This window comes from Lolium perenne, chromosome 7 (assembly GCF_019359855.2).
Source record: "Lolium perenne isolate Kyuss_39 chromosome 7, Kyuss_2.0, whole genome shotgun sequence".
Classification (NCBI taxonomy): domain Eukaryota; kingdom Viridiplantae; phylum Streptophyta; class Magnoliopsida; order Poales; family Poaceae; genus Lolium; species Lolium perenne.
In genome coordinates, this window is record NC_067250.2 from 314,061,198 (window position 1) to 314,083,253 (window position 22,056).

Below are 22,056 nucleotides of genomic sequence, written 5' to 3' on the forward strand. Positions count from 1 at the left end.
CACAACTGATTTATGCATGATTGAAGTGCTTCTATCGTGTGGACCCGGAGCATGACACGCAGGCGCGTCTCACTTTGCGTGGCGCTTGCGAGAGGTTGACACCACAGCAGCTGGTACAACCAAAAGTTCACCAGCGCTAGTGCCTTCTGGGCTAACAAGGGTAAGAGGGTCAAGAAGGAGTACTATGTTGGTAACGAGCCTACGGACGAATGGGCAATGACCATTGAGGAGTACATGTCGGTGAGTAAAATGTCAATGAGATTCTACATTGTCGCTAAGTTTTCATTGAATTATCTTGAGCTGAGTATTGCGTTTTCAGGTTTGTCCGGAGTGGGCCGAGCAAAGCATAGGGAGGCATGGGAGGAGCTGATTAGGGCGAGGTGGCTCAGGCAGACGAGGAGTTTGCAGCCGTGTCGAGGCGTAACATGGAGAACCGAGGCACCGGTGGCACACATCACGGGGAAACCGCGACTACACCCGCTTCAAGGGGAAAAAGGTATGTATATACATGGAACGACCTTCATTCATTTCCCGCCATGTCTCATTTGTGGTACGCTTAACTTTTCTTTTCGCGATGCAGGTGGCCGAGGCCCCACCCGGGGTGGAGCTACATCATGCCCAGATATATGACATGATGCGGACGGCGAAGCCCAATCCCGCATTGCCTCAGCCTACGGTACTACGGCAATGCCAAGGCCGCCAAGGAGGACTACTGCGACATGGTCAAGTCTCGTCACCCCGAGGTGGATGACCCCTTGAGCATTCCGGTCGACGAGGAGTCGTTGGTCCTGTCGGGGCACGGGCGTCCGCATGGCCGTTTCCCTTGGATGAATAAGGCGGTCTAGCCTACCCACTCCACGAGCTACACGCGCCTCAAGCATACCCTCACCGCCGACAGCCCCCAGCCTCGTCCACGGCCTGCTCGTCCACCCGCCTACGATGTAAGTTTCCTCATTTTCATCCTCTTTCCGGTTTTCCTTCCTACATGGCTAAGTGTTTACGAGAATCATTGTTTCTGAAATTGTAGCCTGACTTCGAGGCGGCCTTCGAAGCCTGCAATGAAGCGTATCAGCAGGCCGCTGCCCAGTGGAATAGGCAGAATACGGCCTATATGACGTATATATCAGTAAGTCTGAATCTTCCTTCTCGCGCAAGTAGATGACAAGTCTCAGTTTGATGCTTTATTTCTGCAAAGCCTAACTTGTAACCTATCTTGCAGGAAATGATGATCTCTATGTCTACTGGTACACCGCCACCGGCTCGAGTTGCCGTGGCGGGGGACATGCCTATCATGCCATCGAGGGCAGCTTTCGCTGCGACTTACTACGGATCCACACCGGAGGTAAGTTCTTTGCCAAACCGGTAGTTACCACTTTCCTTTGCCTCGCAAGTTGCTAACATGTAGGGAACACGTAGGGAACGGGATGGTCCGGGAACCAGGCATCGCCGGGTGGGCGCGAGGTCACACCGGTTCATGAAGGTGGTCGGTCTCCTGGGCGTTCTGCTGGTGTCTCTCCGTCGACTACTCCTGGGACTACTCCCGGTGCCTCTCCGTCGACTTCTCCTAGGCGTGCTACCGGTCCTTCTCCAGGTGGTTCTTCTGCAGCTTCTACCAGAGCGAAACCCCGGGCTGCTCGTTTCGCCAACGATGTGGGCGGACACACCCCGCCCGGGTCCTTCCTCCGCTAGTCAGCTTAGAACTAGGGTTTGCTTGCTACTACTATGTATTTGGATGACATGGCACTCTCCGCTCTCCTCTTGTATGCTACTATGTGCACCATGTATGCTACTATGTGAATTATATGCTATTTTGGTGAATTATGGCGAATTTGGTCGATTTTGGATGAATTGGACCTACTGAATTGCATTGCAATTGAACTGGAACAGAAATTTGGCTGAGCAACAGAACTGGAACTGAAACAGCAAAAAAAAAAATGGCAGGCGCTATGCCGAGGGTAATGCCGTCGGCATAGACCCTGACATAGGGCCATATGGTCAGGTCTATGCCGACGGGATTGCCCTCGGCGTAGCCCGACGCGCCCAGGTGCCGCCGCGTGTCCACGGCCTGGCTGCATGGATGAAGCATATGCCGAGGGGGTTGCCCTCGGCGTAGAAGCCCAGCTGGCGGCGCCACGACGGGCCACGTCGCCCACCCGCGAGGAGGCCTGGCTGCATGCGCCATGCAGACGCCGAGGGCCGGGCCGTCGGCATAGACTCCGTACGTGGCAGCCAGGCGATGCGCCACGTCGCCCCCACGGCGCGCAGATGGCTGGGCTATGCCGAGGGGGTTGCCGTCGGCGTCTGGCGGAGCACCGTTAACGGAGACGGCCGGCCGTGGCCAAACGCCGAGGGCAGCTACGCCGAAGGGAAGTCGCACCGTCGGTATAGGCGGCATACGCCGACGGCCGGCCCTACGCCGACGGCACGATGACAGGTGCCGAGGGACCTGGACGCCGAGGGGCTATGCCGAGGGCTGCCGTCGGCGTAGCCTACGCCGAGGGCCAGGCGTGGCTACGCCGAGGGCAGCCGGCCGTCGGCGTCTACGTCGATTCCTGTAGTGGACTGTAATGATGAGTTGACGACCAAACTAACCATTGATGAATGATCAGAGTATTATTCTTTTTCTTTGAGCGCATACACGTACTGCGTAACTGCGCATGACTGCACGGCACCGGCCAGGTTACTCTCTATCGGTTTGATCGACGCAGATTTACCGATGGTGTGTTGCCCGGTCAGGTAAGCCACGATGAAGCAAAACGGAAGCTACTACCTACCAAACATTCGTGTAGTGCCTTTTCAGGAAACATAAAAAAGAAATGATATATTTTCACGCTGGAGTGAAGGAAGCACTGGTCACGGATTTACGGATGGGTAGAAAGTTTTGGCCGGTCTGGCAAACCACGGTGGACCAACAAGGACGGAAAACGAAACGGAATCGATAGACATTCAGCAAGGCCACTGGCCACGCATGGAAGCAGCTGACCGGAGTTGATGATAAGAGTTTGAGACCGATCAACCGGGGGCCGGATCCAACGTATTCATGGGCGAGCCACCGCAATCGCTTCGCTTAATGTTCTCGATCGTACCTACTCCTAGTTTCCTGATTTTCCACGTTGGAATTGAGGAGCCCATGCTGAACGCTGCCGATTTTTTCGTGCTTATTACTATTAATAAACAGAGGTCAATAGCATGGAACTTGATAACCTAGTTTAGCTTGGCCGGTTGCGGACCTACGTCAACATGTCAATCGCCGGAACATCGTATGACCGGGCGCTTTCGACTACTGCGTCCGGCCGGGTCCGGGTCGGTAGGTGCGTTGGCCTCATCGATCGGGTCGGTTGGCGCGCGCGGCATGCGGTCGGTCACTCTTTCTTCTCGCTTCCATGCCCTTGTCTCCTCCTTTACCGGACAAGCTACCTTCACAATTTTCCGATAGTGCTGCTATATTTTGAACCTCTACTTTCGCATTGTGTGGCTATTGTTTCAAATATTGCACTATTTTGATGCAATAAATTCTTAGCGCGGTTGTGCCAAACAAAATGCTTCAGGTCGCTTGGACACCCCTGCACGGAAACTTCCGATCAAGCGTGGCCCGAATGCCAATTTCGCATTCGCGGCCCGACACAAGCAGGTCGCGCGGTTACATTTCGCGTCCGTTTTGAGTCGGGCCGCTAGAGATGCCCTTAGTGGTGCTTGCCCCAGCCAACATGTACGTCATCGAAAACAACTCGAACCTGTAAACTACTACGGACACTCCTCTTATGCCCGTGCCGAAGCCGGCCGCGACCCAGGACCAACCCGTTGTCCACGCATGAAATCTGAGCCTCAGGTTGACCCGGATTATGTAGAGGTGGACCAATTGAAAAATCTGGAGAGAGAGAGACTGAACCAGACCAGCTACCCAAGTTAGAACCACAAGTCAGCAAGAGGGTTGGTGCGGCCACCCTCTACACGCAAGATTGTACGCAGTGACCGGTGGTGCACGACCAATCACATAAAGAACTTGCACTTGACTAGGGCTTTCGATGGCTTTGGTGCATAATTGTGTGTTGGCTAGGAAAAACATGTTGTAGGCTGAATTGAAAGTGAACCCGGCCGCTCTTCCTTACGTAGGGCACGACATTGTCTTCGTAAACGAGTTGTCAATTTTCGCCTAGTTTGTGAATACGTGTCGTCGCCTATGTCGACCGACCCATCATCCGCATCATTGGATCGATCAAACACACATAAAGAAATCACCATGGAGAATGAATCGCTCTAGGACATATATAAGAGCTCGAGCCATACTTGTGGAACTGCCATGGCTTCGGAAAGAAAGTTCGAAATTATAGATTACAACTCGTCCCCACAGGACTTCATATGGCATATGCTTGTTCTCAAATATTAAAAAATAAGAACTGCTGGTGCGCGCATGTTTACATAAACACAACTTGGAAAGGGGAAATTTTGGCTCAACTAAGAGCAGTGTCTCCTTTTAAGACAATAACCGGTGTCTTAATGGTGCTTGCCCCAACCGGCATGTCCGTTACCAGACCCACCCCCGAACCCGTAACCCGATCCAAACGCTCCTCCAACGCCCGTACCGGAGCCCGGCCGTGTCCCAGGACCAAGCCCTTGTCCAGGCCCGAACCATGAGCCTGAGTTTGACCCAGATGTAGAGGTGGACCAACTGGACGATCCAGCTCCGGAGAGAGTGCCCGAGTTTGAGCCCGAGCCGGACCAAGCACTCGCGCCAGAATTAGACCCGGTAGATCCTGTAGCAAAATAAAACACAGGTTTACTATATTAACAACTTCAAGGAACAATATAACTTTCTAATGACTTGGTAAGAACTTATGATTATGGTATATGGTATTTTCAATATTCCATATCGGAAGTTGAGTAAAGTAATTCTATGAGAGTAGTGGACCTGAGCTTGAGCCGGATGCAGAGTTGGAGTTTGAGCTTGACCCTGAACCCGACATGGAGTTTGATCCACTTCCCGAGGCACCAAATGCATCAGAGCTTGAATCAGCACCTGAATTGGCACCCGACACGGTGCCGGAGTTGGAGCTTGAGCTTGACCCTGAACCGGACATGGAGTTTGATCCACTGCTTGATGCACCGATTGCATCGGTGCCCGAGTTTGCACCAGACATTGAGCCGGAGTTAGAACTCGAGCCACTTCCTGAGGCACCGAATGCACCTGCACCTAAGGCACAAAAGGCATGGGTGAGTACAAATGAAAAAAAAAGTAGATGCTAGCAACAACAATATGAATGGCCAAACACGACACTGAACCTGATGAGCCAGCAGATGAACTTGAACTTGACCCAGACATGGAAACTGAACCGGAGCCGGATGCATCAAATCCCGAGCCTATGCTTGACCCAGAACCAGCTCCGGAATTTGAGTAGGAACCGGCATTTGACCCTGACCCTCCAATGGAGTTGGAGCTTGAAGCAGAACCCGAATTCGAATTCGACGAGGAACCATCCACAACATCGGAGCCAGAACCACAAGATGAGCACGCACCATTTTTCCCAATGTTACCGGACCCACTACCGATCCCAGATGATACACCCGAACCCGAGACAACACCATAAGACTGATGGCCACGTGAACCTTGACTTGACCCAGACCCATAGCCCGAGCCAATTCTAGAACCTTGGCTTGATCCGGTACCCGTGTTACAGTCGGAACCACCTTTCGTCCCACCATTTGAGCCGACACCAACACCAGCATTTATCGATGTGCCCAACCCTACAGATCCTGAGCCAGAACTCGAACCTGGACAAGATGATGTACCCGAACCACAACCAGAAGCCGATCCCCCGTTACTAGAGCTAGAGCCATACCCGAACCCATTGCCTGTGCCCGAACCACTACCATATGCAGTATGAGAACCGCCATTTTGACCAGACCAGGCACTATAACCTGACCCCTCACCTGAATTAGAGGCTGAACCGGATCCACCTAGCCCAAGATCAAGTCCTATGCCCAAGCCACCATTAGCACTAAGGCCTAAACCCAGACCCAAATTGCTTCTCATTGGCCTACCCATTGCAACACCTACTGATACTAGTACAAGAACAGCAAGAACATGAGCTCTAAGGGACGAGGCCATTGGTGACTGTGACTGTGTTATGATCTTTGCTGGTGATGTGTGCAGTGTCATGTATGCATGTATATATAGCCACAATTTAATGTTAATGTATTGGTGGCACATGATGCTTACTGTAAAAGGTGGTGCAAAATGGTGACTGGATTCCTTCACGGGCGCTTTACATGTGAGCATGACCTAACATTTTTGGAGCTTAACCATTGGCAGTTCGTATTATCTTAGGAACTAGTGAGAGATTTGGCTCAATCTATGGTTGCTGTTGCCAGTTTGCTATTAATAATAATACTTGAGAGTTTCGAATGGAAGTCTCTAGACTGGGTTTTGTCTCCACCCCATTGGCTTCGGTCTGAAAGTAAATGCTGCAAATGGATGCTCTTGATGAACATTCAGGTAAACTGTGAAATTGTGCTTCTGCTGCATTCTTGTTCAGACAACGCATCGAGTCCTGTGCAATCTAACTCAGCAAGCATACCCTAGATTCATATGCCTTGCTGAGTAGTTATTAAACAACTTTGAGCTCCTAAGGGGATAGTAGAAAGTTCATAAAACAACTGCTTCCAATATAGTAAAATGCAAGAATTTGGAATTTTAAAAAAATGTTGTAACATCTGACAAATGAATTACAGCTAGTTTGCATCTCATCTGAGGAATACGAAACGATCAAAATGTCTTCATCTGAATCTGAACTGAAAAATACACTGATGCTGTCACATTCTGAACTTTGACAGCAGTAAGAGCAAGCTAAAATTCATAGAAACAAAAAGTATTACAGACCAGGATTCTGCAGTAGGCAAGATGCACCGTATGGAATCAAAGCAGACGCGTTGCAAAGTGAGTGGTGACTGGATGCTAACGTGGAGTTCTTGGCCACCACGAAAATAATTTAGTCCTGAATTGAGCACTTGGGACTTTTATCCTTGTCTTAAGAGCCGGGTACAGAATCATTCTGCAGTGCTGTACCAAATCCTCAGTCTGCTGCTGCCACCGGAAGAATATTGAAACCAAAATATTTACAGGCTACCTTTCAGACATTGTTTTCATGTAGTATTGTTTCAATATATTGTTTTGAACCTGACTCTGTTCTGAACTGCATACCTCTAGATCCAAAACAATACTACATGAAAATAATGTCTGAAACATTCCAGGAGCGATCATGGATGGATTGGATGCCATGATACCTCTGGGGAGGTTAAGAAAAATAGGGAGAGAACTTCTAGCAGTGACATATCATCAGGTTTGCAGGTTCTAAGACTGTATTTCAATGGTTTTGTGAGTCTTGGATCGTATTCTTGTTTTGGCTTCATTTGTGTTCTGTTCTTCCTGCAAGAAACTCAGAACAAGACTTGTTGGAAATTGCAAGGTAGTACGATGATGCTTTTGATCAGAATATCTGGCAAGAAAGCTTACTTCTTGTTGAAGTTTATTCTCACTTGATGTTCTAGCACTGCAGTATTCTACAGCGTAAGTTGCAGTTTTGCAGAAAGGGCAGCTGCATTGCTAGTTAAGGGCTCCAGGGAATTCAGTTTTTCGGATGCAAAATTCAGCTACCACCTCCGTTCCATAATCCTTGTTGTGGTTTTAGTTCAAATTTGGAGCTAAACCAAAACAAGAACTATGGAAGGGAGGGAGTAGTATGAAGCACAAACACGGAAAATGCTTGAGGTTAACTTAAAGATGTTTTATATGGGATACATGTGCAGAGTGTTTCACGCTAGCTAGTAAGTAGCAAAATAGGATACTGGACCGCTTTGGAAGCCTTGGACGGCATCAGTTGCAAGAAGCACTCTGCAAACAGGACAGGGAAACTAGAGTTACAGTGAAAAACTTACTCTGATATGTAAGCACATGTTAGGTGTGCAATGTTAGTCCGTATTTTTCAGTCCACTTGGCTTTACCACAGGACACGATCACACGATTAACTAACTCCTACTTCTGAGGTTCAGTAAAGAAGATTGAGCGAAATTTCGACAGAAATCAATAGGAAGCTTAACTCACCCGTACAGATTCCTTTGCCGCAACACTTGGATTGATTCAGGCTCGGATAGAACTGCATCGTCGATCATATAGGGGGTAAAAATCATATAGGCGCGTTTGGTAGCTTTGGCGTTCCTTAACTCGCATCGGCCCAGCATTTTTTTGGCATGTTTGATTGTCTGGGATCACTCGCGTTCTTACATAGCACGGGTCTTAAAGCACTCCTGGGCCAGGTTCTGGAGAAACACCTAGTTTGGTAGTTTCTCCGGGAACAATGGTGAGACAAAAACCGACAACGCCATTCGCGCAGGCGCTCCGCCTCAGAATCGCGGGAGAACCGGAAATCCCAGCATCGTTGCGCGATAAAGGTAGGGGTAACCTCCCTCTTGGGTTACCCTCTCCATTAGCCCCTCCCAAATCTTGCCTTCCCCCAATTTTCGCACCGACGGAAGCTACGGCGACCCAGATCAGGCAGCGCGCATCTCCCTTCGGTCTCCGGCGCCGACCAGGGTCATCGTTTCTAGCCGTGGCGCCGGACTGGGGTCGTCGTTTCAAGGCGCGGCGGAGTTTGCGCACGTCTGCGGCCTTTTTCGGTCGTGTCCGTCGTCCGCCATGACGGAGGTAAGGGGAAACTCCTCTGCTCTATTGTACTGTCAGATTCATGTTGGTAGAACTAGTTGGGTTGTATAAGACCGTTTGTAATGCATAGATCTTATTTGAGTAGACCGACCAGCTCCAGCTTGTGCATCACGTCGCAGCACTCATCGTTTGCATACAAGCCCGAATCCTGATGGTGCACAAGAGAGTAGTTAGGCATGTTGCTTTTTCTCGTATCAGTTACGATCCTATGTTATAACGATATGAGGAGAGGATTGGCAACCTAAACTACATCTACAACTCCAACGATGTAGAGGCTATCCAGATGCTTCAGATGAGAAGAGCCCCTTTCTTTGCACTTGTGAAAACGTTTAAGGAGAGATGACTGCTGCTTGATAGCATCCACACCTCTATCGAAGAACAAGTCGCAATGTTTTTTCATGTCGTGGGTCATAACCAGAGGTTTATAGTCATCCATAGCACATTTAGGTGGATACTATCCCGGTACTTTCAGCAGGTGTTGTACGCAATTGGGGAGCTCATAGGTGAAATGATCAAGCCAACATCAACGAACACACCACCCAAGATCAAGAACAGCTATAGGTGGTTCCCGTATTGTACAAAATCATGTTCGTTCTACATATCAGATGTGTGCTACTATCAGAAACATGACTGTGTGCTAATTTTTTTGACAGGATTGCATTGGGCCTATTGATGATACTCATGTGACTGCAAAGGTACCGAGATCAATATATGCAGCATTCCACGGGAGGAAGCACTACACCAACCAGAACATGCTAGCAGCTGTGGATTTTGATATGAGGTTCACATACGTGCATGTTGGGTGGGAGGGTTCAGCTCATGATGCGAGCATCCTGGCCGACAGCTTGTCAAGGCCTGATGGGTTGCAAACCCTGAGGGTAAGGTCTACCTTGGAGATGCTGGATATGCATGCCAACCTGGTATTCTACATCCCTTCAGGAAAACAAGGTACCACCTCAACGAGTTCTCTCCCATGCACCGACCTCAGAATGCAAAAGAATTGTTCAATCTCAGACACTCAAGCCTTAGAGTCACCATTGAGAGGGCATTTGCTGCATTGAAGAACATCTTTAAGATCCTTGACCAGAAACTGTTCCACACTTTTGACACTCAAGTAAAGCTGGTCTTTGCTTGGTGCATTCTTCACAACTGGATACTAGGTTGAAGCGAGGATGAGTTCTTCGAAGACCGGCCCTGGCGTCGACGCATGCGACAATGATGTCTGGAAGAGAAGAGGCAAGAGTGGGCAGATGCAATATGGGAAGTCAGAGGCAACATCACCATCTGAGAAGAAGAAGTGAAGAAAAGAACCTCCTTTGATCCCCTGTTTTTCGAACCCCAATTTGATCTTCGTATGTTGAACTACCCCGTGATGATAAACTGCTATTCGTAGTAGCTAGGGAGCATCGTTATGAACTACCATTCGTACTAGCTAGGGCTGATTTTGTGAACTGCTAGCGTTGTTAATCTGCAAGTGTCATGAACTGATTTCTGTGTGATGGGAGGTGATATCATGGTAAAGCTACCAGTTGTACAGAAGAGGTGACTTTAAGCATGTCTGGATGGTAACAAACATGCCTAATCTCATCTCCATCGAGATTTCGGGTTGGCTGCAGGTAAACAAATAGAAAGCTCTTTTCGACAGAACCGATGCAATCCAACCTACCAAACACCAATTTTAACATGTGGCTCGTTCTCAACGGCAGGTATGCTCGTACCACTGCATCAATGAGCCACGATTTAAGCCCACGCTACCAAACACGCCCTAGGTCATCAACGGATCGGACCCTCAGTCCACGGTATTGTTGGCGCTGCGAGCGTGTGGTCGACATGCATGCAGCTTGGCTAGAGAGGGGCGAGCGGCATGTGCATGTAGCGGATACATCCGCGCCGTGGTTGGATGCCCATTGCCGATAAGGGGGCACCTACGCGCAGCCAGCCAAGGAAAGCTTTCCCACACCAAAGCCAACCCCGTCTCGTCCTCAATCTGCAGTACTTGGCTGTCTTCATATGATCATATCACATACACACATCATGGTGCAGTTGGGAGCTGAATATGTCTTTCGTCGTTCATCAACGTACGTGACTGCTCTACGCCTGTATGCCCCTTACTCCCTTAGTCAACGAACCAAACCTGCGTCTTTTTCGCCATTAATTCCGTACGTGCATGCTGCCGTGTGATCGTTGCAGGCCCAGCCAAAAGCAGAGGAAGGTTGCCTGTTAGTTGCGGCGGTCGATGAAACGTGATTGCAGTGTCGGACAAGATCGATCGGTTCAGGAAATAGGCCTGCACGAGCACGAGAGCGTTGACTAGATCATCAGTCGAGGTGTGTGACTGTATGGTCGTCGTCGACCGCCTGATCCGTCCGGTCGTCAAAAGCCAGTGAGTGATCGATGATCGCCTGCCTCAGCTGCCATTCTCCCAACTGAAACAACTAGGAGAATATATCCAGCTACCGGTGGCGCAACTGGTCTGAACTTTCGCCTGGCCAGCGCCGCAAGGCCTCCGCCTCCCCAGTCAACCCAGTTTAATTGCATGAAATGCCTCCAGGCTCCGGCCGGCCACCGCCTTCATCAATGGCCGGTCCGTCGGCTCAGGTTGGACTCATGGACGTCTCTGATCCCACCCATCCAGGCACTCCATGCTGACATGCTGGCTATAACGACATCAGAAATAATACACACACGGTGGTACCGAGTACTTAGAGCATCTTCACCGGCGGTCCCAATAGCGGCCTCGATACGATTTGGGGGCGGCGTTATTTTTGGGCTTGCACCGGTGCTTCCCAAACGGCGCCGGCTAGTTTTCGAGCCCAATAGAATCGCCGGCATTCCCATGCCGGCCCTTCGCGTAGGGCGCGAATCGGGCGCGCCGGTGCTTCGCGGCACGACGGTTTTCGCGGGTGGGAGCGCCTTGTCAGCGAGAGGACGTGAAGGTTCGCTTCGGCCGCGACGCGGGAAGGTTGGTCGTCGGCGTTTAATGGTTTCCCGCGCGGAAACCGAGGCGGCCACGAGGGCAACAACTGGCCACGCGACGTCTAGTCGTCTACGCTGCCGTAAATGCAGGTAGTTGGCACCGCTATATAGTACGTACGCCGTCCACCACCGCGGTGCTATCCTATCATCTCTACCACCGCCGCCGCTCTATTCTCTCCTCTCCACCTCAGAATGACGCGCCGTCTGAAGACCACCTACTCCATGCTTGGCCTCAACGGCCGCGCGCTGCCTCCACCACCACCGTAGCCACAGCCGTAGCCCCTCATGTTTCTGACAGTAGCACACATCTGATAGGTAGAAGGAACATTATTTTGTACTCACCCTAAAATAGGGGAACCACCTATAGTTGTTCTTGATCTTGGTTGGTGTGTTCATTGATGCTGGCTTGATCATTTCACCTCTGAGCTCCCAAATTGCGTACAACACCTGCTGGAAGTACCGAGAGATAGTCTCTGTGAATCGCCTGCATGTGTTATGGATGATTCTGAACCTCTGGTTATGACCGACGACATGAAGAAACATTACGACTTGTTCTTCGACAGATGTGTGGATGCTATCAGTCAGCAGTCCTTTCCCTGAACGTTTTCACAAGTGCATAGAAAGGGGCTCTTCTCATCCGTAGCATCTGCATGGCCTCTACGTCGTGGCAGTTGTATATGTTGTTTAGGTTGGCAAATCCTCTCCTGATCTCGTTGTAACATAGGTCCGTAAGTCACACGAGGATAAGCAGCATGCCTAACTGCTCTCTTGTGCACCATCGATCAGGATCCAAACTTGTACGCAAATGATGAGTGCTGCAGCGTGATGCACAAGCTGGAGCTGGTCCGTCTACTCAAACAAGATCTATGCATTACGAACGGTCTTATCGAACCCAACCAGTTCTACGAACATGAATCGAACACTACAGTAGAGCAGAGGAGTTTTCCCTTAACTCCGTCTTGGTGGACGATGGACACGGCCGAAAGCCGCCGCAGATGTCCGCAGGCTCCGCCGCGGCTGAAGAAAAGGACCCTGGTCCGGCGCCGGAGACCGAAGGAAGATACGCCCTGCCAGATCTGGGTCACCGCCGCCGTCGTCGGTGCGAAATTTGGGGGAAGAGAAAATTTGGGAGGGGGCTAATGGAGAGGGTAACCGAAGAGGGAGGTTACCCCTACCTTTGCCGCACTACACCGCTGGGATTTCGGCTTCTCCCGCCATGACGAGGTGGAGCTCTCGCGCAAACGACGTTGTCGATTTTCGTCTCGCTAGGGCCTGGCCCTGGAGAAACTGTCAAACCGGGCGTTCCTCCGGGGCATGTCCCAGGGGTGCTTTAAAACCCGTGCTATGCCAGAACGCGAGTGCGCCCAGGGAACCAAACGGTCCAAAAAATGCTGGGCCGATGCGAGCCAATGGGCGCCCAGGCTACCAAACGCGCCCTATGTTGAGGTGAGACTCATCACATGTTTGGCAACCCCGTATCTGTTGAGCTATGCTCACATGAGATGGTGTTTGGTACCACTTATGATGAGGTGAGCATGGCTCACAACAGTTTTACAAAATGGTCCAAATTTTTAGCAAAAAGGCCCCGAAACAAGATCGAAAAGCAATCCGGCCCTCAAGATTGCATCTCACGCCATGGACGAGCTGGACGACGCGGTGGCCGGCGCTGGGCGGCGGCGGGCGGCGTTGGAACGATGGCCACGGGTCTGCGGGGGCACGGCATGGACGTGTTGGGCGGCGCGGTGGCCGGCGCCGGCCGGCGTTGGGCGGCCATGGGCGGCAGCGGGCGGCGCTGGAACGATGGCCGCGGGTTTGCGGGGGCACGACAGTGGTTGGCGACCGGCGGGTCGTGGCCGACGAGGGCGGCGGCCGGCGTGCAGCGGAGGGCGCGACCGACGGCTGCGTGGCCTGGGCGCGGCGGAGCTCGTCCATGGCCTTGGCGCGGGGGAGCTTTGCGTGGAGGCACTCGTCCGTCGCAACGGCGGGTGGGCGAGCTAGAGCTTCTCATCCCGGCTCTCGTACGTTTTCCGTATCCCTTCGGCAGTGGTTAGACGAGAAGAGCCGGCCTAACGAACACTGTGTCCCCTTAAAATCTCGGTTGGGAGGAGAGATTCTGAGTAGCTCCGAGCTACCAAACACACCCTAAATCTCTTTAGGGAACTCTAAGAAGAGGAAGCTGCCATCGATCGGTGAAAGACTGATGGTCTAGAGATCGATCGTTTCCAGAAATTAATGGTTCAGTGCGGCAGAGAGAGTGTACGAGAGAGAGTGTACGAGAGATGATCGGAGGGGACCCTGCAGGCTGCAGCAGGTGTCTAGTCGTCGTGGACCGGCGCGGCAGCATCCGGCAGCCGGCAGGCAGGGCAGGAGGAAACCGGCGTGCCAATTTATTTCAGCTCATCGCCCAAGCTGCCAATCTCCCAACTGAAGCAACTTGGAGTACCTCCAGCTACTGGCACAACTTGTCTGGACTTCTTTAGCCTGGCCAGCACCCAGCAGCCACCCAGCCGGCCGGCGCCGCCACGCCCTCCCTGGTCAACCCACTTGCATTGCATGCGATGCCGCCGGGCGGGCTCATCAATGGCCGGTCGGTCGGCTCAGCTGGACGATCATGGCAGGGTGATCAAGAGGCTAACACGTCCCTGATCACACCCATCCAATCCAAGCCACTGCACTCCATGCTGACATCTCAAATAATACCAAGGTTTAAAATAGCGCGCTATTTCTCCGCTAATACCACGCAATAGCATATTTGGAGGGTCTACGCTAAATTTTAGTAATTTTTCTCGCTATGGCGCTATTTGTGAAATAGCATGATATATCGTGCTAAAACTTCATAGCGTTAGCGCGCTATTTTTTCAAGCTAAGTTGCTTTCACTTTTTGGTGGTAATGAACTGCAATATGTTGATTCCTCTTCTAGATTAGAACTTAATATCGTTAATGTTGATGATTCTTAATAAATAATTTATAATATGTTGTTGCCTTATGGAATACTGATGTTAGCCTTCTGAAAAATTGGAGATCTATTTGTTGCATGTGGTTATGTATGTATGATTCAGTTATTTTTGGACTAAATATGTAACCTTTTTAGCGAAATCTTTTATTTCTAGACTATATTTAATATTTTTTTGAAACGCTATTTGAAATGTAGCACGCAATTAGCACGATATAGCCTCCATAGTGTTTGAAGGAGGCCGACGCTATTTCATTTAGCACGCTATTTTAAACCTTGAATAATACACACGGTGTTAATAACGCAGCGTCGCTGATCCCTCCTACCACGCATGCGGTCGACTCCGCTCCATGCTGCTATTGCGACATCTGAATCGATACACGGCCGGTGGACTGTAATGATGAGTTGACGACCAAAATAACCATTGATCAATGATCAGAGTATTCTTTTTCTTTGAGCGCATGCACGTACTGCGTAACGCATGACTGCACGGCACCGGCCAGGTACTCTCTATATCGGGTTGAGAGCATCCCCACTCGTTGGCGCTCCCCACGCCCAAATCCGGCGAAATTTTTGTCCGGATTGGAGGAAGATTTGGCGTGGGGGCAGTATATTTCCAGTCGTGTGCTCCCCAAGCGGCGTTTCTCGGGGAAAAAGAGGACGGCTCGGGGAATCCGGACGAAAGAGGAGACACGTGGGCGTGGGCGGTTGGTTTAGCTTCATCCGGAGTCCCCGAGCGCTCCCCGGGGGGCCGGGGATGGCATGGGGAGTCCGGACGAAAATAGGCTCAAATCCGGATCAAAACGAGGAACCGGGGGCCTGACTGGGCCGTTTTTCGCCGTCCGGATGAAAAAAAGTGGCCGTGGGGGGCTCTGCGGGGAGACGAGTGGAGATGCTCTGATCGACCCAGATTTACCGATGGTAGACAGTGTTGGCCGGTCAGGTAAGCCACGATAATGAAGCAAAACGGAAGCTACTACCTACCAAACATTCGTGTAGTGCCTTTTCAGGAAACAGAAAAAAGAAATGATATATTTTCACGCTGGAGTGAAGGGACGCACTGGTCACGGATTTACGGATGGGTAGGAAGTTTTGGACCAGCAAGGACGGAAAACGAAACGGAATCGATGTACGTAGGTAACGTAGGTACGTGTTTGGCATTCAGCAAGGCCACTGGCCACGGATGGAAGCAGGTGACGATCACGTACAAACAACCTATGAATTAAAAAAAACCGTGTCTAGAATGAACTAGACATTTTTTGATATATATAGTAGAAGCGAGATTTAGTGTGATAATTTTAAAATTCGTCCCTAACAGAAATTGAAATCAAGTCAGCCCAACCACTAGGCTAAAGGCTGCCTAGGCTAAACCTACGTCGTCAACAACCTATGAATTAAGCTGAGTTGCTGACCAGAGTTGATTGATACGAGTTTGAGACCGATCGACCGGGGGCCGGATCCAGCGTACTCACGGGCGAGCCACCGCGATCGCTTAGCTTAATGTTCTCGGTCGTACCTAGTCCTAGTTTCCTGATTTTCCACGTTGAAATTGAGGAGCCCATGCTGAACGCTGCCGATTTGTTCGTGCTTAATAAACAGAAGTCAATAGCATCATGCTATTAGCATGGAACTTGATAGTAACCTAGTTTAGCTTGGCCGGTTGCGGACCTACGTCAACATGTCGATCGCCGGAACATCGTATGACCGGGCGCTTTCGACTACTGCGTCCGGCCGGGTCCGGGTCGGTAGGTGCGTTGGCCTCATCGATCGGGTCGATCGGTTGGCGCGCGCCATGCGGTCGGTCACTGTTTCTTCTCGCTGCCACGCCCTTGTCTCCTCCTTTACCGGACAAGCTACCTTCACAGTTTTCCTATAGTGCTGCAATATTTTGAACCTCTAGCGACAAGGGGGGAACCCTAGCCGCCGCCACACCTCAGCCCCCACCCCGTCTCTCCCCTGCTTCACCGCCGCCGGAGGGGGCCGGGCAAAGCCGCGCGCACCCCGGGGAAGGTGGCGGCGGGGCGGCTTCTTCCCTCCCGCGGCCCCTGGTGAGAGGGAGCTCACTCGGGCGCGTCGGCGGGTGGCGGGTGGCGGGCGCGGCGACGGGCGGTGGCCGACGCGACGGACGGCAGGCGCGGCGGCGCTTCTGGCAGCGGGCGACGCGTGGTGACCGTGCGGGGTCGAGGTGCTGCTATTGGTGGCGGCGGGCGGTGCGGGCCGTCCGGGCCCGATCTAGGCCGCGTTTTGGCGGTGCGGCGTGCATTGTCTTCGTAAAGGTGTTGTCGTCTGTGTTGACCGACCCACCATCCGCATCATTGGATCGATCAAACAGAAAGAAATCACCATGGAGAATGAATCGCTCTAGGACATATATAAGGGCTCGAGCCATACTTGTGGAACTGCCATGGCTTCGGAAAGAAAATTCGAAATTATAGATTACAACTCGTCCCCACAGGACTTCATATGGCGCATGCTTGTTCTCAAATATTAAAAAATAAGAACTGCCGGTGCGCGCATGTTTACATAAACACAACATGGAAAGGGGAAATTTTGGCTCAACTAAGAGCAGTATCTCCTTTTAAGACAATAACCGGTGTCTTAATGGTGTTTGCCCCAACCGGCATGTCCGTTACCAGACCCACCCCTGAACCCGTAACCCGATCCAAACGCTCCTCCAACGCCCGTGCCAAAGCCCGGCCGTGTCCCAGGACCAAGCCCTTGTCCAGGCCCGAACCATGAGCCTGAGTTTGACCCAGATGTAGAGGTCGACCAACTGGACGATCCAGCTCCGGAGAGAGTGCCCGAGTTTGAGCCCGAGCCGGACCAAGCACTCGCGCCAGAATTAGACCCGGTAGATCCTGTAGCAAAATAAAACACAGGTTTACTATATTAACCACTTCAAGGAACAATATAACTTTCAAATGACTTGGTAAGAACTTATGATTATGGTATATGGTATTTTCAATATTCCGTATCGAAAGTTGAGTAAAGTAATTCTATGAGAGTAGTGGACCTGAGCTTGAGCCGGATGCGGAGTTGGAGCTTGAGCTTGACCTTGAACCCGACATGGAGTTCGATCCACTTCCCGAGGCACCAACTGCATCAGAGCTTGAATCAGCACCTGAATTGGCACCCGACACGGTGCCGGAGTTGGAGCTTGAGCTTGACCCTGAACCGGACATGGAGTTTGATCCGCTGCTTGATGCACCGATTGCACCGGTGCTTGAACCGACACCCGAGTTTGCACCAGACATTGAGCCGGAGTTAGAAGTCGAGCCACTTCCTGAGGCACCGAATGCACCTGCACCTAAGGCACAAAAGGCATGGGTGAGTACAAATGAAAAAAAAGTAGATGCTAGCAACAACAATATGAATGGCCAAACACGACACTGAACCTGATGAGCCAGCGGATGAACTTGAACCTGACCCAGACATGGAAACTGAACCGGAGCCGGATGCATCAAATCCCGAGCCTATGCTTGACCCAGAACCAGCTCCGGAATTTGAGTAGGAACCGGCATTTGACCCTGACCCTCCAATGGAATTGGAGCTTGAATCAGAACCCGAATTCGAATTCGACGAGGAACCATCCACAACACCGGAGCCAGAACCACAAGATGAGCACCCACCATTTTGCCCAATGTTACCGGACCCACTACCGACCCCAGATGATACACCTGAACCCGAGCCAACACCATAAGACTGACGGCCGCGCGAACCTTGACTTGACCCAGACCCATAGCCTGAACCAATTCTAGAACCTTGGCTTGATCCGGTACCCGTGTTACAGTCGGAACCACCTTTCGTCCCACCATTTGAGCCGACACCAACACCAGCATTTATCGATGTGCCCAACCCTACAGATCCTGAGCCGGAGCTCGAACCTGGACAAGATGATGTACCCGAACCACAACCAGAAGCCGAGGCCCCGTTACTAGAGCTAGAGCCATACCCGAACCCATTGCCTGTGCCCGAACCACTACCATATGCAGTATGAGAACCGCCATTTTGACCAGACCAGGCACTATAACCTGACCCCTCACCTGAATTAGAGGCTGAACCGGATCCACCTAGCCCAAGATCAAGTCCTATGCCCAAGCCACCATTAGCACTAAGGCCTAAACCCAGACCCAAATTGCTTCTCATTGGCCTACCCATTGCAACACCTACTGATACTAGTACAAGAACAGCAAGAACACTAGCTCTGCGGGACGAGGCCATTGGTGACTGTGACTGTGTTATGATCTTTGCTGGTGATGTGTGCAGTGTCATGTATGCATGTATATATAGCCACAATTTAATGTTAATGTATTGGTGGCACATGATGCTTACTGTAAAAGGTGGTGCAAAATGGTGACTGGATTCCTTCACGGGCGCTTTACATGTGAGCATGACCTAACATTTTTGGAGCTTAACCATTGTCAGTTCGTATTATCTTAGGAACTAGTGAGAGATTTGGCTCAATATATGGTTGCTATTGCCAGTTTGCTATTAATAATAATACCTGAGAGTTTCGAATGGAAGTCTCTAGACTGGGTTTTGTCTCCACCCCATTGGCTTTGGTCTGAAAGTACATTGCTGCAAATGGATGCTCTTGATGAACATTCAGGTAAACTGTGAAATTGTGCTTCTGCTGCATTCTTGTTCAGACACCGCATTGAGTCTTGTGCAATCTAACTCAGCAAGCATACCGTAGATTCATATGCCTTGCTGAGTAGTTATTAAACAACTTTGAGCTCCTAAGGGGATAGTAGAAAGTTCATAAAACAACTGCTTCCAATATAGTAAAATGCAAGAATTTGGAATTTTAAAAAAATGTTGTAACATCTGACAAATGAATTACAGCTAGTTTGCATCTCATCTGAGGAATACGAAACGATCAAAATGTCTTCATCTGAATCTGAACTGAAAAATACACTGATGCTGTCACATTCTGAACTTTGACAGCAGTAAGAGCAAGCTAAAATTCATAGAAACAAAAAGTATTACAGACCAGGATTCTGCAGTAGGCAAGATGCACCGTATGGAATCAAAGCAGACGCGTTGCAAAGTGAGTGGTGACTGGATGCTAACGTGGAGTTCTTGGCCACCACGAAAATAATTTAGTCCTGAATTGAGCACTTGGGACTTTTATCCTTGTCTTAAGAGCCGGCTACAGAATCATTCTGCAGTGCTGTACCAAATCCTCAGTCTGCTGCTGCCACCGGAAGAATATTGAAACCAAAATATTTACAGGCTACCTTTCAGACATTGTTTTCATGTAGTATTGTTTCAATATATTGTTTTGAACCTGACTCTGTTCTGAACTGCATACCTCTAGATCCAAAACAATACTACATGAAAATAATGTCTGAAACATTCCAGGAGCGATCATGGATGGATTGGATGCCATGATACCTCTGGGGAGGTTAAGAAAAAATAGGGAGAGAACTTCTAGCAGTGACATATCATCAGGTTTGCAGGTTCTAAGACTGTATTTCAATGGTTTTGTGAGTCTTGGATCGTATTCTTGTTTTGGCTTCATTTGTGTTCTGTTCTTCCTGCAAGAAACTCAGAACAAGACTTGTTGGAAATTGCAAGGTAGTACGATGATGCTTTTGATCAGAATATCTGGCAAGAAAGCTTACTTCTTGTTGAAGTTTATTCTCACTTGATGTTCTAGCACTGCAGTATTCTACAGCGTAAGTTGCAGTTTTGCAGAAAGGGCAGCTGCATTGCTAGTTAAGGGCTCCAGGGAATTCAGTTTTTCGGATGCAAAATTCAGCTACCACCTCCGTTCCACAATTCTTGTTGTGGTTTTAGTTCAAATTTGAGCTAAACCAAAACAAGAACTATGGAAGGGAAGGAGTAGTAAACAGTAAGTCGTACTACACAATACAACAATCAAGACCAATTTTCTTCAATAAACGAAAGTATGAAGCACAAACACGGAAAATGCTTGAGGTTAACTTAAAGATGTTTATATGGGATACATGTGCAGAGTGTTTCACGCTAGCTAGTAAGTAGCAAAATAGGATACTGGACCGCTTTGGAAGCCTTGGACGGCATCAGCTGCAAGAAGCACTCTGCAAACAGGAGAGGGAAATTTGAGTTACAGTGATATGTGAGCACATTTTAGTTGTACAATGTTAGTCTGTATTTTCAAGTCCACTTGGCTTAACGTAGGACACAATTATAACTACTCATATGTCCGAGTTTCAGTTAAAAAAATTGAGCAGAATTTCGACAGAAATCAAGAGGAAGCTAGCTTAACTCACCCGTACAGATCCCTTTGCCGCAACACTTGGATTGATTCAGGCTCGGATAAAACTGCATCGTCCATCATATAGAGGACAAAAAAAAAACATCAGAAGAACACAGCTCAGTAACCCTACTCTCATGAACAGGGAGTGATCGGTCACGCGACATACGTACATAGAAGCAGATGGGGCACTCGACGGCGCGCTCGTCATCGTCGGCGTCGAAGCACGGCGCGAGGTCGCCGGAGCGGATGAGGCGGCGTAGGCGGCCGGAGTCCAGGTCGGAGAGCTGCCGGACCAGGCGCTGCGGCCGCGTGAGCCGCTCCTGCACCGCCGGCCGCTGTCGTCCCAGCCCTGCGTTTCCCATCGTCGCACGTGGCTGTGCTCCCTGCAGGGAGCTACCGGAAGGAGGTGAGGTTTATAACCTCGCCGTGGCTTCATCGTCGCGAGTGTGAAAGGAGTAAGAGATCGGGGTGCTGGTGGTCGGTGGGAGTGGCTGCTTTTTGAGGTGGGGAGGGAAAGGAGAAGTGGAGGGAAGGAGGCAAGGTATCATCCATCGTTTTGCTCCTTCTTTTCAAACGGTGGGCTATGTGATCAACTGATCGTGACGTTCATGTCGGCATGTATACTTACGGAAAAAAAAACGTATGAATAAAAATGGCGAGGAAGTAATCAAAAAGTTCCGTCGCCGGGACTTGAACCCGGGTCTCTCGGGTGAGAGCCGAGTATCCTAACCACCTAGACTACGACGGATTTATGTTGGGTATGATACTCCTAAATCTTTGAGAGAATCTAGTACCTCCATCCCAAAGCTCCATCCATATACTGTTTTTAGGAAGTCAAGTTTAACTAAGTTTTTACCTAAAATCATTAACATGCAAAATACAATATCAATATCATTAGATAGATAATAAAATATATATTCTCATATATTATCTACAAAATATCATACTCCCTCTGTTCCATTCTATAGTGCCTATAGTTTTTTGGCACGAAAATTAGCGCAAGAGTATTTTTTACACAAGATCCCTAGCTAAACGATTTGAGATCAACATAAAATTTGGGAAATCCATATCTTCCTAGCTTACCATAATAAATTTGGGAGATGAACGATTTGGGAGCTGAACGGGGAGGGGGTAATTGAAAAAAATCTAAGCTACAACCTTATATT

General features: G+C 50.0%; 3 protein-coding genes, 1 long non-coding RNA gene and 1 other non-coding gene across 7 annotated transcripts; 1 reads left to right on the forward strand and 4 right to left on the reverse strand.

The window, feature by feature from the left end:
* The first annotated feature begins 704 nt into the window (after positions 1-704).
* Positions 705-1,559, forward strand: LOC127311196 (uncharacterized). Its single transcript, XR_007857605.2, has 4 exons — positions 705-941; positions 1,028-1,126; positions 1,220-1,342; positions 1,417-1,559. It is a non-coding gene; the product is annotated as an uncharacterized lncRNA (long non-coding RNA).
* A 2,869-nt stretch (positions 1,560-4,428) lies between these two features.
* Positions 4,429-6,371, reverse strand: LOC127311193 (uncharacterized). The gene is made up of 3 exons (XM_051341556.2): positions 5,281-6,371; positions 4,910-5,191; positions 4,429-4,754 (listed from the first exon to the last, which is right to left on the reverse strand). Exons 1-3 carry the CDS (start codon positions 6,275-6,277, stop codon positions 4,495-4,497), a joined length of 1,539 nt encoding a protein of 512 aa, XP_051197516.1. The 5' UTR covers positions 6,278-6,371; the 3' UTR covers positions 4,429-4,494.
* Positions 6,372-6,746: 375 nt separating this feature from the next.
* Positions 6,747-21,319, reverse strand: LOC127311194 (E3 ubiquitin-protein ligase GW2). 3 transcript variants are annotated; one of them, XM_051341566.2, is made up of 5 exons: positions 21,061-21,319; positions 8,099-8,150; positions 7,843-7,888; positions 7,511-7,592; positions 6,747-7,423 (listed from the first exon to the last, which is right to left on the reverse strand). In XM_051341566.2, the coding sequence occupies exons 1-5, from the start codon at positions 21,250-21,252 to the stop codon at positions 7,349-7,351; spliced, it is 447 nt and encodes a 148-aa protein (XP_051197526.1). In that variant the 5' UTR covers positions 21,253-21,319; the 3' UTR covers positions 6,747-7,348. The 3 variants fall into 3 exon arrangements, with proteins under 3 accessions (XP_051197526.1, XP_051197518.1, XP_051197520.1); XM_051341558.2 differs by lacking the exon at positions 8,099-8,150 and adding an exon at positions 20,904-20,955 and having other exon boundaries at positions 21,061-21,315; XM_051341560.2 differs by lacking the exons at positions 6,747-7,423; positions 7,511-7,592; positions 7,843-7,888; positions 8,099-8,150 and adding exons at positions 19,514-20,186; positions 20,274-20,355; positions 20,666-20,711; positions 20,904-20,955 and having other exon boundaries at positions 21,061-21,312.
* LOC127311192 (uncharacterized) lies at positions 17,643-18,918 on the reverse strand. Its single transcript, XM_051341554.2, has 2 exons — positions 18,042-18,918; positions 17,643-17,953 (listed from the first exon to the last, which is right to left on the reverse strand). The coding sequence occupies exons 1-2, from the start codon at positions 18,916-18,918 to the stop codon at positions 17,643-17,645; spliced, it is 1,188 nt and encodes a 395-aa protein (XP_051197514.2).
* Positions 21,320-21,565: 246 nt separating the features above from the next.
* Positions 21,566-21,638, reverse strand: TRNAE-CUC (transfer RNA glutamic acid (anticodon CUC)). Its single transcript has one exon. It is a non-coding gene; the product is annotated as a tRNA-Glu (tRNA).
* Positions 21,639-22,056: the final 418 nt, after the last annotated feature.

Coding starts and splice junctions, on each gene's coding strand:
- LOC127311193 (XM_051341556.2), bottom strand. CDS start 6,277: ATGCTCACATGTAAAGCGCCCGTGAAGGAATCCAGTCACCATTTTGCA. Junction 5,192..5,280: donor TTCATCTGCTGGCTCATCAG/GTTCAGTGTCGT, acceptor TTTGTGCCTTAG/GTGCAGGTGCATTCGGTGCC. Junction 4,755..4,909: donor TGCATCCGGCTCAAGCTCAG/GTCCACTACTCT, acceptor ATTTTGCTACAG/GATCTACCGGGTCTAATTCT.
- LOC127311192 (XM_051341554.2), bottom strand. CDS start 18,918: ATGACACTGCACACATCACCAGCAAAGATCATAACACAGTCACAGTCA. Junction 17,954..18,041: donor TTCATCCGCTGGCTCATCAG/GTTCAGTGTCGT, acceptor TTTGTGCCTTAG/GTGCAGGTGCATTCGGTGCC.
- LOC127311194 (XM_051341566.2), bottom strand. CDS start 21,252: ATGGGAAACGCAGGGCTGGGACGACAGCGGCCGGCGGTGCAGGAGCGG. Junction 8,151..21,060: donor AGTGCCCCATCTGCTTCTAT/GTACGTATGTCG, acceptor TCGACGATGCAG/TTCTATCCGAGCCTGAATCA. Junction 7,593..7,842: donor AAGGCTTCCAAAGCGGTCCA/GTATCCTATTTT, acceptor CTAGCAATGCAG/CTGCCCTTTCTGCAAAACTG.